General features: G+C 36.4%; 1 protein-coding gene across 1 annotated transcript in view; it reads left to right on the forward strand.

Annotated features, from left to right (window-relative positions):
* The window catches only part of PGM2L1 (phosphoglucomutase 2 like 1), a 60,041-nt gene that overhangs the window by 26,846 nt on the left and 19,032 nt on the right, over positions 1–14,163 (forward strand). The window contains exons 2-5 of the mRNA XM_020879844.2: positions 4,572–4,739; positions 6,875–6,981; positions 7,709–7,793; positions 10,914–10,997. Of these exons, the coding sequence (XP_020735503.2) occupies positions 4,572–4,739; positions 6,875–6,981; positions 7,709–7,793; positions 10,914–10,997 (444 nt within the window). The remainder of the gene's footprint in view (positions 1–4,571; positions 4,740–6,874; positions 6,982–7,708; positions 7,794–10,913; positions 10,998–14,163) is intronic.

A 14,163-nucleotide genomic window follows, 5' to 3' on the forward strand; every position in this document is an offset into this window, starting at 1 on the left:
AGTTTACATTTATTTCCATACTTTTTTAAAGATGGAGAAATTAAAGTTAGAATTACACCAAGATTAAAAGAAAAAAAATTATTGCTTTAACAAGAGTATATTTTGGACTCAGTCAGGAAGCATCTGGTTTGGAAAACATGTCTGCTTCAGGACTCTACACTTGGATCTCCAAGCTGGCTGACCCTCAGAAGTAAATGTCAGTTGCACTCACCCTTCAGATTTTCAGATTGCAGTTTCCAATTTTAACTTGTCTAGAAATAAACTAGAAAAAAAATAAATTTTTTTCTCTGATAGTTAATATAAAGCTGATGTTTACTGTTTAGACACTCATCTCTATCAGAAATATTTAAAAGTGTTATTTACAGTTTTGTAATTTTAAATATATTTGAGTTACTAAAAAATCAGTTTTATATATTGTCTCCTGTTTAGATGCTTAACAATATTAATATTTGGAATTGTTAATATATCTATTCTTTCTTCAGATTACAGGTTTCCTAAGAACCAAGAATTACATTAGAACTGGTTGTGATGTATAACAGAAAATACTTTTAGGCTTTATTCTAGTGATTGTGCAATTAAATATTAGGAAGTGTACTCAGTAACCTAATAGCATTAATGTCTGGTGATCATTTTTGTATTTATATAGCTATAATAGGAATATTGTTTGCTTCATAGCTGGAGTTAATTATTGTTAGAAGTATTATTAACATGCCCTACATAATTATTTTGTTTATAGTGAGATGGTACAGGCTTTAGAAATAGAGGAAAACAATAGAATGAGAAAGACTAGCGATCTCTTCAAGAAAAGCAGAGCTACCAAGGGAACATTTCATGCAAAGGTGGGCTCAATAAAGGACAGAAATGGTAGGGACCTAACAGAAGCAGAAGATATTAAGAAGAGGTGGCAAGAATACACAGAAGAACTGTACAAAAAAGATCTTCACAACCCAGATAACCACAATGGTGTGATCACTCACCTAGAGCCAGACATCCTGGAATGTGAAATCAAGTGGGCTTTAGAAAGCATCACTATAAACAAAGCTAGTGGAGGTGATGAAATTCCAGTTGAGCTATTTCAAATCCTAAAAGATGATACTGTGAAAGTGTTGCACTCAATATGCCAGCAAATTTGGAAAACTCAGCAGTGGCCACAGGACTGGAAAAAGTCAGTTTTCATTCCAATCCCAAAGAAAGGCAATGCCAAAGAATACTCAAACTACCGCACAACTGCACTTATCTCACACGATAGCAAAGTAATGCTCAAAATTCTCCAGGCCATGCTTTAGCAATACGTGGACCGTGAACTTCCAGATGGTCAAGGTGGATTTAGAAAAGGCAAAGGAACCAGAGATCAAATTGCCAACATCCGCTCGATCATCGAAAAAGCAAGAGTTCCAGGAAAACATCTGCTTTATTGACTACACCAAAGCCTTTGACTGTGTGGATCACAACAAACTGTGGAAAATTCTTAAAGAGATGGCAGTACCATACCACCTGACCTGCCTCTTGAGAAATCTGTATGCTGGTCAGGAAGCAACAGTTAGAACTGGACATGAAACAACAGACTGGTTCCACATCGGAAAAGGAGTACATCAAGGCTATATATTGTCACCCTGCTTATTTAGCTTTTATGCAGAGTACATCATGAGAAATGCTGGGCTGGATGAAGCACAAGCTGGAATCAAGATTGCTTGGAGAAATATCAATAACCTCAGATATGCAGATGACATCACCCTAATGGCAGAACGTGAAGAACTGAAAAGCCTCTTGATGAAAGAGGAGAGTGAAAAAGTTGGCTTAAAACTCAACATTTAGAAAACTAAGATCATGGCATTCCGTCCCATCACTTCATGGCAAATAGATGAGGAAACAATGGAAACAGTGACAGACTTTATTTTGGGGGGCTCCAAAATCACTGCAGATGGTGACTGCAGTCATGAAATAAAAAGACACTTGCTAAAAAAAAAAAAAAAAAAGACGCTTGCTCCTTGGAAGAAAAGCTATGACCAACCTAGACAGCATATTAAAAAGCAGAGACATTACTTTACCAACACAGGTCTGTCTAGTCAAAGCTATGGTTTTTCCAGTAGTCATGTATGAATGTGAGAGTTGGACTATAAAGAAAGCTGAGCACCAAAGAATTGATGCTTTTGAACTGTGGTGTTGGAGAAGACTCTTGACAGTCCGCTGGACTGCAAGGAGATCCAACCAGTCCATCCTAAAGGAAATCAGTCCTGAATATTCATTGGAAGGACTGATGCTGAAGCTGAAACTCTAATACTTTGGCCACCTGATGCGAAGAAGCAACTCAGAAAAGACTCTGATGCTGGGAAAGATTGAAGGTGGGAGGAAAAGGGGATGACAGAGGATGAGATGATTGGATGACATCACTGACTCAATGGAAATGAGTTTGAGTAGGCTCTGGGAGTTGGTGATGGACAGGGAGGCCTGGCGTCCTGCAATCCATGGGGTCGCAAAGAGTCAGACACGACTAAGCAACTCAACTGAACTGAACAGGCTTTAAAGCCAGATCAACCTGGATTCAGATCCTGTCTAGACCGACAAAATTAGCTCAGTGTTATGAGGCTCCCTTTCTAAATCTTAATCTCTTCATCAATATGATGGTAATAATACTACTAGCAGTAAGATACTGCAATGAATATTCTTGTATGAATGAATCTTGTTCATTTGAACATATGACTGTGGACAGAGAAATCTATGGGCCAAAAGGCATGTGCAGTTTGATATTGATAATTGCTGCAAAATCTCTCTAAAAAGACTATCCTAATTTCAGTGTGACTAACTGTATGGTACTGCCTTGTACCCTGTATAGTACTGGAGTTTTTTAGTCTTTTCATTTTTGTTTTTCTTATACCTATTTTTAAATGTTAATCCTCTTCAAATCTCTTTGACCTCTGTATCAAATTTGGTGGTATAATACAGACATTGGAATAATATATAGTAGCCCAGATAATTTTATTGTTTAGATTTTTCTCTTAATAGCTGTTCATATTTTAATAGTAACTCTGTTAGTTTGTGCCATATATGAAATAGAGACTCCTTAAGTCAAGAAATGCTCATACTCTTTCTCTCTCTCTCTCTCTCTCTCTATATATATATATATATATATGTATATATACATACATTTTTATCATCCATCTAGTTTAAGCAGGTTACAATTTCAGTTAATCAAAATTTCCATGTCTTCTCATTAATTTTTGGCATGTATCCCAATAACTTTAATTTTCACCATTATTAGAATACTTTTTTGTTTAAATTATATGGTAACATGATTTTATTTCTCTATAAGTGCAAATATACTCTAATATTTAGTATCTTCCATACATCTTGGCTTATCATTCTGAATATTCATTATCATTATATAGACTGTAGATATAGACAATCTAAGAAGTTAGTAAGGAATGAATCCATAGTATGTATGGTAATGGAAGAGAGAAGTTATGGTTTACCTTATTTTCTTATTTTTGACTCTTTCTCCTAAAAATAAAATACTGGAAAATTCCATTTAAGTTTTATTCTTATTTATAATTACATTTCAATTCAAAACTTGCTACTGACTTGCGAAGCCCTATTTTCAGTTATAGGCATCCTGAACTTTATGAAAATAACTTGAAGTATGTGCTAATGAAATAGGTATCCTAAAATGAAGATGTTGGCAAGTCTTGCTTCACAAGCCAAGTTTGAACTGAACTTTCATTCTCATTCTTAAACAAGTCCACATTTAAACTTAAGATCTTTTTATGGTCAGTTTTTGCTATAGATAAATTGAACAGTTTTCTGTGATTTTAAAGAGCAGTAAGGTTTATCTGCGACTTCCCAGTTGGTGCAGTGATAAAGAATCCACCTGCCAATGCAGGAAATGCAAGAGACATGGGTTCAGTCTCTGGGTGGGGAAGATCCCCTGGATGAATAAATGGCAACCCATTCCAGTATTCTTGCCTGGAAAACCGCATGGACAGAGGAACCTGGCAGGGTATAGTCTATGGGGTGTCAAAGAGTTGGACATGACTGAGTACATACACACGCACACACACAAGGCTTATCTGATCATTTTGAATTATAGATGTTTAGGAAGTATTTAATAGGCATGTTGTGATAACATTTATTTAATAGCTCCCACATTTCTTTTAAAACTTAACATAGTTGGTAATAATTGATATCATTTTTGACTAAGTTTTATTTTGGGTCCATAGCTCTTAAGGTTGTCAGTTTGTTAAAAATTTCTTAAATATAGTATTTAAAAAATATGATTAGAGATATATAAACCATATATATCTGGGTCTGGCCACTTTGGGGACTCAGTAAATAGCAGGTGTTTTTTTATTACTCTTGTTGTTCAGTTGCTCAGTCATGTCCAACTCTTTGCAACCCCATGGACTGCAGCATGCCAGGCTTCCCTATATACTAATATTATTAAGTAGCATTGTGGAATTTATAGTGAATGCAGAACCTTGTAATATATGAATAAAACTTATTGGCTCCTCAGAAGGGCTTCCTATTAGGACTCTACTTGTGATTCTGATTAAGTTTTAATGCATTTTTTTTAATAGAATCCAAAAACAAAAGAGCAAATTGAAAATCTGTTAAGGAATGGGATGAACAAGGAGCTGCGAGATAGGCTTTGTTGCCGAATGACTTTTGGAACTGCAGGACTTCGTTCTGCTATGGGGGCAGGATTTTGCTATATTAATGATCTTACAGTAATACAATCAACACAGGTAAGTATTATTGTTATATGTGTACTTTATTGCTGTTTTTTGCTTTATAAATTAGGTTTTTTTAAAAAAAATAGTAAAAAAGCTTTATATCTAGCAAGATACTTTCTTACAAATGAAAAATGTAATATAAATTCTGACCTTTGGTCTTACATAAGACTCGTCTTAGAGGTCATCTATGTATCTTTAGGGTCACAGACTGATGTTCTGGTTATTTTAGTTGCCATCATCAACTTCTTGACAGTATTACTTCGCATTTCAAACCAGGAAATGGTTATTGACATTTTCATTTAATACAAAGAAGCACACTTAGATAGAAGATGACCTATTTTGTCATGTGGCCACTGATACAGGTTAACCAGAATATTTGGAAATTTTAGTTGAAAATATTTCTGTTTAACATGGCTTTCCATATAATTTGAGAGTTAAGACAGTGTTGATATGATTCAATTTGTTTTATTTCTCCCCATTTTTATGCAATTTATTCTAGAAACCATTCTCTTGCTAGTGAATCATCTTTAACTGTTTCAGGGAGCTCCACTTTGGAGACTAAAATACATTTAGCATGTACTAAAAATCGTCCTAAACTACAGAATTAGATATAATTCTAATCAATACTGGCGAACAATAAATCTTATTCTGAGGAAATTCTTTAAATTCAGTGGCTAATGCAGGGGTTTGGGAGCAAACAATGACAAGATGACTGAATAGTAGGATACTTGCTGGCTCCTGTCCCCATCCCCTTTCTTTTCCTGATAAAGAAATGCTTCAGTTAGATCTTTTTTATATGTTGGGCTTCCTCATAAGATTTCATTTTGATTGAAGACTCCTTGACTTTACAAAAAGGAGTGGAGGAGGTGTTTGAAAATCAGTTTCTACAGAAGAGCAAATTTTTACAGGAGCTAGGATTCCAATATGTGAAGTAGAAAAGCCAGATTGAATCTGATTCTTAAACTCTAGCTATTTTTCAAGAACCTAGGTATAGTGGGATAAGATAAGATGGATTTTTACACCAAAGTATAAGATTCTGTGAGATTTTAGGAGAGCAGCATCATTAGAAACAAATAAGTTGGTCAGTTTGGTCTATATTGCATGTGTGAGTGCATGTGCACACACAGACACACTCACTCGTAAGAAGTAGGTTGGGAAGAATAATTATACTTGAAAGAACTGTGAAAGAAGGGTCTAGAAGTCACTGGAATCTCATTTGGTACTGGCACCATAGTTACTTAGCAATGCCTGCCGTATCATAGGTCTTCATTAAATTAGTATAACATCGTGAATGAATGGCCTTGGGCAAGTCATTAAATAGAGCTTCAATCTTATTTGTCTCCTCTTTTTTGGAAGAGATGTTGAACAAGAGACAAAAATAAAACTGGTATCTGCATTTCTTTCTTTTTGGGGTTATTGTGAGGATTAAATGTGGCAACATTCGAGAAAGTAGTTTTAAAAGTGTTAGTTTTGTATAGTTGAAAGTGTTTATTAAAGTTAGCATATCATTCATAAAATAGTTAAATGGCTTTGGCTTAGTGTGGTGTTTTCAATATTAAATACTTTATTCCACTTTTTGTCTCCTTTGGTGCAAATTTTCCTTGTTTATAAGATTTTCTTTGTGATTTTAAAACTAAGGAATGGGATCAGCCATCTTAAGAAATATTCTAATGAAGGTTTATATTGCTGATTTTAAATGTTTATGTCATAAATAGATCAACTCTTATGGTTAGCTTCAATCTTATGATTTAGTAAGACCTAAAATGGTCAAACTTCCATTCTCTAGAGCCTTAATGCAAACAGCAATTTCTTTTGGTTCTTCAAACAGTTTTTTTTTTTTTTTTTAGCATACTGACTTTCATGTCCCATCATTTTTTCCCTAATATTTTATGCATTGTATTAGATTTAACAGTTACTTGATATTTCTGTGTATCAAATGTGTCCAAAACTTCAGGAAACGGATGTTTGTCATCTCAGATTTGAGGATTGAAGATTGTTGCTCTCATGTAGGTGAACATGGGCAAAATGAGGAGGCCAGTTCCCTGGGAGCCAATTAGCTGCACACCACACATAAAAAGCATAGACTTTAAGTCACTGAAAATGTAGGCATTACTCAGGAATTAATCTTTTCTGTTTATCTGCTTCAGGGGATGTACAAATACCTTGAGAGATGTTTCTCAGACTTCAAGCAAAGAGGTTTTGTAGTTGGGTATGACACCCGGGGTCAAGTAACTAGCAGCTGCAGCAGCCAGAGGTACAGTATTAATTGTTTCAGAGATTAAGCTAGATTGGAATAAAATCTGAAAAAAAAATTTATGCCCAGTAATAGGAGTTCTGAAACAGGAAACTGTCCAAAAAATGTGATCACATGCTGGTGTTTATTTAGAGCTGAAACGTAAGCATTTCAAAGGTAACCTTTGGTTTTTACAGAAAAGAGTGAATTTTTAAATATTTAAAGTTAGTATTTAGAATGACATCATAGATTATCTTATGATTTTATTATTTTGGCAAAGGCACTGGGTAGCAATATTATGTAAGTTGTATTCTCTCATTATAGTCCCATTTTATTAGATTTAGCATATTTTCACACATAGATAATCATGATCTAGTGATACTTTTTTTAGGGGGTAAATAGGTATATTGTGTTTATCAAAGTCTCTGGTTTCACTTTCTTCCATGTTTTTTGCCTTTTGCAAAAGGCAAATTTTATTTCTTAGTAAAATAGCCACCAAAAGCTGAATCAGGAAGGAGGAGGAAATTAAAATGTCAATTCTGTTCCTTGTTAAAGTTCCTTTTAAAAAATCTTGTTTATTAACATTTTAAAGTTGGAGCATGAAGCTTAAATAACTAGTGATTATAAGAATTGGCTAGATTAGATTGCTGTATATTCAGAACAATTGTAATGTATTTATTTTGTGGGAGGTTGGTTTTTTTAAGTATGGTAAGCTAAGGACCAAGTGAAATCTCTGTCCCTTTTTCAGGCTTGCTAAGCTCACTGCTGCAGTCTTACTGGCCAAAGATGTTCCTGTGTATCTTTTTTCAAGATATGTTCCTACACCTTTCGTAGTAAGTGTGTTATATCATTTATCATACAGATTGCTGCTCTTGAAAAAGTATTTCTTAAATCAAACAGGGTTCAAATCTTTGTCATGCATAAAGTTCTATATTAAATGATACAAAGGACCTAACGAAAACAAATATTGCTCTGACTTTATTTTCATTCAACACACATGTGTTGAACCACCTAAGAATTTGATCTATAACAAGTTGATAAGTCTACAGTCATGGCAGGATATTTTAATATTCTTTCAGAAACAGATTTATTAAGCAGGCAAAAATTACTATAAAACACTCACTTGTTTTATTTCTTCTTTAAAAATTCAAGAGTGTGAACCGTGTTTGCTTCTTGTCATTTAACTTAACAATGCTGCTGCTGCTGCTCAGTCGCTTCAGTCGTGTCCGACTCTGTGTGACCCTATCAGCCCTCCAGGCTCCCCCATCCCTGGGATTCTCCAGGCAAGAACACTGGAGTGGGTTGCCATTTCCTTCTCCAATGCATGAAAGTGGAAAGTGAAAGTGAAGGCGCTCAGTCGTGTCCAACTCTTAGCGACCCCATGGACTGCAGCCTACCAGGCTCCTCCGTCCATGGGATTCTCCAGGCAAGAGTACTGGAGTGGGGTGCCATTGCCTTCTCCTAACTTAACGATGAGTGTGGATCTTTTCTATGCCTTGGTGAATTATCAAATTCCCTTCCAAGTCTGGATTAACTTTCCACGTTTTATCTTTTGCACATTCAATGTCATAAAATCTTTTTGAGAATTCTTTTTTTGCCAGTATCACTTACTCTAGGACAATCTCATCGTTTTCATCACAACCACATCCTTAACTTATATCCATACATTCACCTTCACTAAGCTGGTCTGATTGCCTATCTAGAGTCTCTTGAATGACAGCAGTGTCAATGTTCCCAGTTATTTTTCTGTAACTCCATTTATGATTGATTCAAATGTTACCTCCACCATTATCACTTTTTGCTTCTTTGCTGCACTTTCATTTTGCTGGCCATTTCCTAATTTCCGTCATCCAGTTTTGCAAAACTGTGACATGAGCTATCTCTGGGAGCTAAAGAGGCAACACAGCTATATGTTTTGCTGTCTGTGCAATAGTTCACAGATGCACAGTGACCACCAGTGACATGATCACTTACTAATCATGATGCATCTCATATATACATAGTTGTTTCAGACTGAAGAGCTAGGAGCCAAGTTTTTACTTGATATAGTTACAGCATAGGCAACTGAAATTTGAGCATGTTTTTGGGAGACTGCTATTATTTACTTAAACATGGTATCAGAAATTTATGTGTATTGGAACTTTACAAACAAGGACTGTCTGGATTTTAAAATGAGCAGCAATGAAAACACTAAGTAGGAAAAAAACTATGAGATATAACTAAAGCTCTACTTAAAGGGAAATTTATAGTCTTGATGAATATATTAGGAAAAAAAATTTTAAGTAATAAACTAAGATTTTAATTTAGTATGTTAGGATAAAAACAGAATAAATCCAAATAAAATTTAAAAAATAATGATACAAGGAAAAATCAGCTAAATAGAAAATAAAGAAAAGGAGGGAATCAACAAAAGCAAGAGTTGGCTTTCTGAAGAGACAAATAGTAAAATAGACCTTTTGGCAAGGCTGCTGAAGAAAAAAAGAGAAAAAACAATCCCTGGTGGCTCAGATGGTAAAGAATCTTCCTGCAAGGTGGGAGACCTGGGTTCGATCCCTGGGTTGGGAAGATCCCCTGGAGGAAGGCATGGCAACCCACTCGAGTATTCTTGCCTGGAGAATCCCCATGGACAGAGGAGCCTTGTGGGCTACAGTCCATGGGGTCGCAAAGAGTTGGACATGACTGAGTGACTAAGAACAGATTAAGAAAACCACAGTATTCTGAACGTGATGCAAATAAATGTGAAACCTAGGAGAACTGGCCAATTTTCTTGAATGATTAATACATCAAACCTGATAAGAAATAGAAAACCTGAACAGACCTGTAGTCATTAAAGAAATTGAACTGATTTTTATTAATTTTCTCAAAATAAAAATGTCAGGTCTATATGATTTTGTTGGCAAGTGTTACCAATTGTTAGATGATTAGATAATGTCTCCATAATCTGTTACTAGTGATTTATTGGACATATACGGAGTGGATCAAAGAATTAAGGAATTTTTAAACAATTAGCTCTAATGAATGACAGAAATCAAGGAGGGCCCAGATATGTTGAACATTTTTGTAGGAGTCTGCCTCTGGGTTACCATTTCCAACTGTAACTATGTGTTGGCCTTCCTCTCTTATTTCAAGTGGATCTGCTCTGGCTGCTAGGGAAGTTGTTTTTGGCACTCTTTATCACCATGTCTTTGAGTCAGAGGAAATCTACTTACAGCAAAAACATCTTGGAGAAGAATTGGGTCTTATGAGCCAGTCTCTGAGTTAAATCATCAAAGGAATAGGTTACTGTAGTCAGATCAGTGTCACGTGCCCATTCCCCCATGGCCAGGAGGAGAGAAGCTGAATGTGATGGTAGAATGGAGGAACATCTTAGGCAAATAATAACTGTGATGAAAAAGGGAAATTCAACCTGGGAATTAACTTTGGGAGAAATGGTAAATTGATTTTTATATGCTATAGAGGCCACAGAGTGTATGTAAAGATCTTCAAATCAAAAGGCAAGAGACCTATGTTTCATGCTTATGTAATTCTCCCTTATGATTACCTAATATTGAATAAGCAGTATACAGTGTGTAAAATATGGTAGATTAGATGATTTCTAAATTTACTTCCAAGTCTAATATTTTATGCTTAGATTTCCCTCTCATATCTCCAGAGTCTGGTGGAATATCTGGCATATAGTAGGTATTTGTTAAATATTTCTTAAAGGAACAAAATAATTATAAGACTAAGTTAAATGAGACTGGGGAAAAAAGCATTCAGTCTAACAGTTAGGTGGTTACTGATGACCTAATAGGTGGCTTTAGTTATATCCCACATAGTGAACCTGGAGTTGATTATTAAGGTTTTAGGCTATTTATATCTTAATGTCTTTTCCAGTTATTTAGTCAAAGTTATTCTTGTGTCAAATATATGAGTAGCTAGAAAACAGAATTACAGTATTATTGTTTTTTTAGCCATATGCAGTCCAGGAACTCAAAGCAGTTGCAGGTGTGATGATTACAGCGTCTCACAACCGCAAAGAAGACAATGGATACAAGGTAAACCTTGGACTCTTCATCTTTGGTTATTTCATAGTTCTTATTTTATTTAAATAATACGTGCTGAGTATATTTTCTACAATGGGAAGCAGGGTTAAGACATTGGAAACAGAAAGATAAAAACACTGAGGCTGCCCCTCAGAGAATGGCTTCCCAGGTAGCTCAGTGGGTTAAGAATCTGCCTGCAATGCAGGAGACACAGGAGATGTGGATTCGATTCCTGGGTTGGGGAGATCACCTGGAGAAGGTCAGGGCAACCCACTCCAGTATTCTTGCCTGGAGAATCCCATGGACAGAGAAACCTGGTGGGCTACAGCCCACAGGGTCAGAAAGAGTCGGACACAATTGAAGTTACTGAGTACCACCACCACTCAAAGAATGTGTATCCTTACTGGCCCTTATTACATCTCAATGTGTATTATTATCCTTTATATACTTATGTACTATTACAAAAGTCTCTTCAGTGGTCTTTTTACTTCTGATATCTTACTGCCCTTGATTTCCCTAGCCCATCCCAAATCATCCTCTCTACCATTTCAGAGATAAAATCATTTTGTACCAAGAACTTGAAGAATGAGTGGTAGTTTGAAGGAAGAGAGCTGGAGGGATGGTACTTTGACCTCATTCTCCTCCTTCCCCTCCAGTCTTCTGCCGGGACTCCATACTGGCCACAGGATCTGTTTGACATGTCAGGCTTCATGGCAGAAAGTGGGGTGGGGAAGGGTGAAGAGTGCTCAGAAGGGGCATACAGAAGATACAGCAGTGTTGAACCAGCGTTTGGGGCTCCTGGCTCATGAGTCTATGATCTTATATTTCTTTTTCTTCTTGTGTAGGCAGAGACTCCAGGCACACTGAGCTCTGGTTTACTGGGGAAAAGTATATTTTATACTAATCTAAGATTTTGACCCTTGCCAGCTAAGTGGGGAATATTACCATTTACAGAAGCAGTGAAGAAGCCTAATTCATTAGTTTGGGACATAATTAAGTTTGAGGGATTTGTGGGTCAGTCAAACAGCAGCAACCTGTAGGCAGTTGAATATGGAGATCTGTTGTTCAGAGGAGAAATTTGGGATCACTGTACATATTATGTTAGAGCATTTAAGAATATTTGGAAGTTCTTTATTTGGATAGGCAGCCCAGAAACAGTGTAGGTTAGAAAAAGAGGTCAAGAATGGATCCCTAGGGAATATCAACTTCAAATGAAGGGAGAAAGAAGAGAATCTAGAGTCAGGACAAAGACAGGAAGAGACTGATGTTACAAAACCAAAGGGGTAAGAGAGTAGCAAGGAGGGAGCAGTCAATTGTCAAAGAAAGTAAAGAACCCAGATCTGTCCTCTGATCATCAGACTCCTACATCCAGTTGCCAACCTGATATCCATTGGGATGCCTAACATGTCTCAAAATTAGTATCTCTAGAACAGAGGCCTTGATTCTCCCACAACCTGCCGTATGCACACTCAAATGTGTTCCTCCACGCTCGGTCGAACAGGACTACCATTCCTGATAGAGGAGGACCGGTCTTCGGCCAAGGGTATACGAGTAGCTGTGCTCCCCTGCTAGAACCTCCAAACAAGCTTTCAAATGTGTTCCTCCCCAAGTCTTACCCATCTCTATAAATTCACACTACCACCCACCCAAGCAAAAACCAAAATTCATTCTTGATTACTCCCTTTCCTTCACTCCAGACATTTAATTTTCTAACAGAATTTGTAGACAAATTCTGCATGCAAAATCTATGTAGAATATGTTTACTTCTGCCCATGTCTTCTACCTCCACGGTTCTAAACCATTGTCTTTGCCTGAACAACATCATCCTAGCTGGTCTCTTCCCTGCTTCCATTGTTCTTCCCTGCAGTCCATTTTCCACCAAGCAGCCAGAGGATCTTTTAAAATACAAACACGTCATGTTAGCTTTCCTGCTAAATCCAATCTCCTTACCTTGGGGCTTATAGGACTCTGTCTCCTGCCTGCCTCTTCTACCTCATTCCATTCAGTCCTCTTCTGTGCTCACTGTGTCCCGGTCACACTGAAGCTTCTTTCCATTCTCCCAGTTCCTCCAGTATACCAAACCCTTTCTTGCTCTGAGTATTTTGTTTGTTCCTCTGCTTGGATTGCTCTTCACCAGATCTCACAGACTTGCTTATTTTCATCCTTAAGTTTCCTGCCCAGATGTTGCTTCCTTGAAGAGACCTTCCTTGGCCACCTTATCCGAAATGGCTTCCCTCAATGATCTTCTCTTCATTTTATTTATTTTCTGCACAGAGCTTGTCACTATCTATAGTTACCTGCTTTCTTTATAATGAATTACCTTGTTTGTTTGTTGACTTGTTTGTTTGATCTTCCTCCCCCGCTAATTCCCCAATATAAGCTCATGGGTGGTGGGACACTGTTTTGATATTTATTGTTATTAAACATACTTGTCACAGAGTAGACCCGCAAATATTTTTTTTCTTAAAGTATAAGCACAAGGTAAAAAGTATAAAAGTTAAACATTATAAAAAGTTAAACAATAAAGAATATTTTTCCCACCTCTTTTCCTGAGCATCCCTTTTCAGAAGCAAATATTGTTTCTGGTTTTAGTTTCCTTCCAGAGGTAGTCTATGCCTGTGTAATCATATGAGTAGTATTGGTCAGTCCCTCTTTTTTCCCTCATAAACGTCAGGGTATTATTTATAGTGTTCTGTACCTTGTTTTTTTCACACAACAGTGTGAAATAGTCTTAGAGACCATTCTCTACATTAGTTGATCTATAAATAGGTTTGCCTCATTCATTTTTAAAAACCTATATGGATGAGTCATAATTTATTTAACCAATCCTTATTGATAAACATTTTGTTTCTAATCTGCTACTGCTTACACACAGTGCTACAATGAATATTTTTCTATATACATCTTTGTTCATATACACAAGTAGATTTATAGAGTCATTATAGAATAGTGGTTAAGAGTGTTATGGACTGGGTTTGAATCTTACCTCCACCACTCAGAAGCTTTGTAACCTAAGATAAATTACTTACTTTTTCTATGCTTTGGTTTCCCCATCTGTAAACTGAGAGTAATAATAGAACCAGTATTTTAGGGCAAGAGTTAGGATTAAGAGAGACAGTGTATGAAAAATGCTTGTATAGTATCTGGCTCTGATAAATACTCGAGAAATGTTACCTGT

Source organism: Odocoileus virginianus, chromosome 10 (assembly GCF_023699985.2).
Source record: "Odocoileus virginianus isolate 20LAN1187 ecotype Illinois chromosome 10, Ovbor_1.2, whole genome shotgun sequence".
NCBI lineage: Eukaryota > Metazoa > Chordata > Mammalia > Artiodactyla > Cervidae > Odocoileus > Odocoileus virginianus.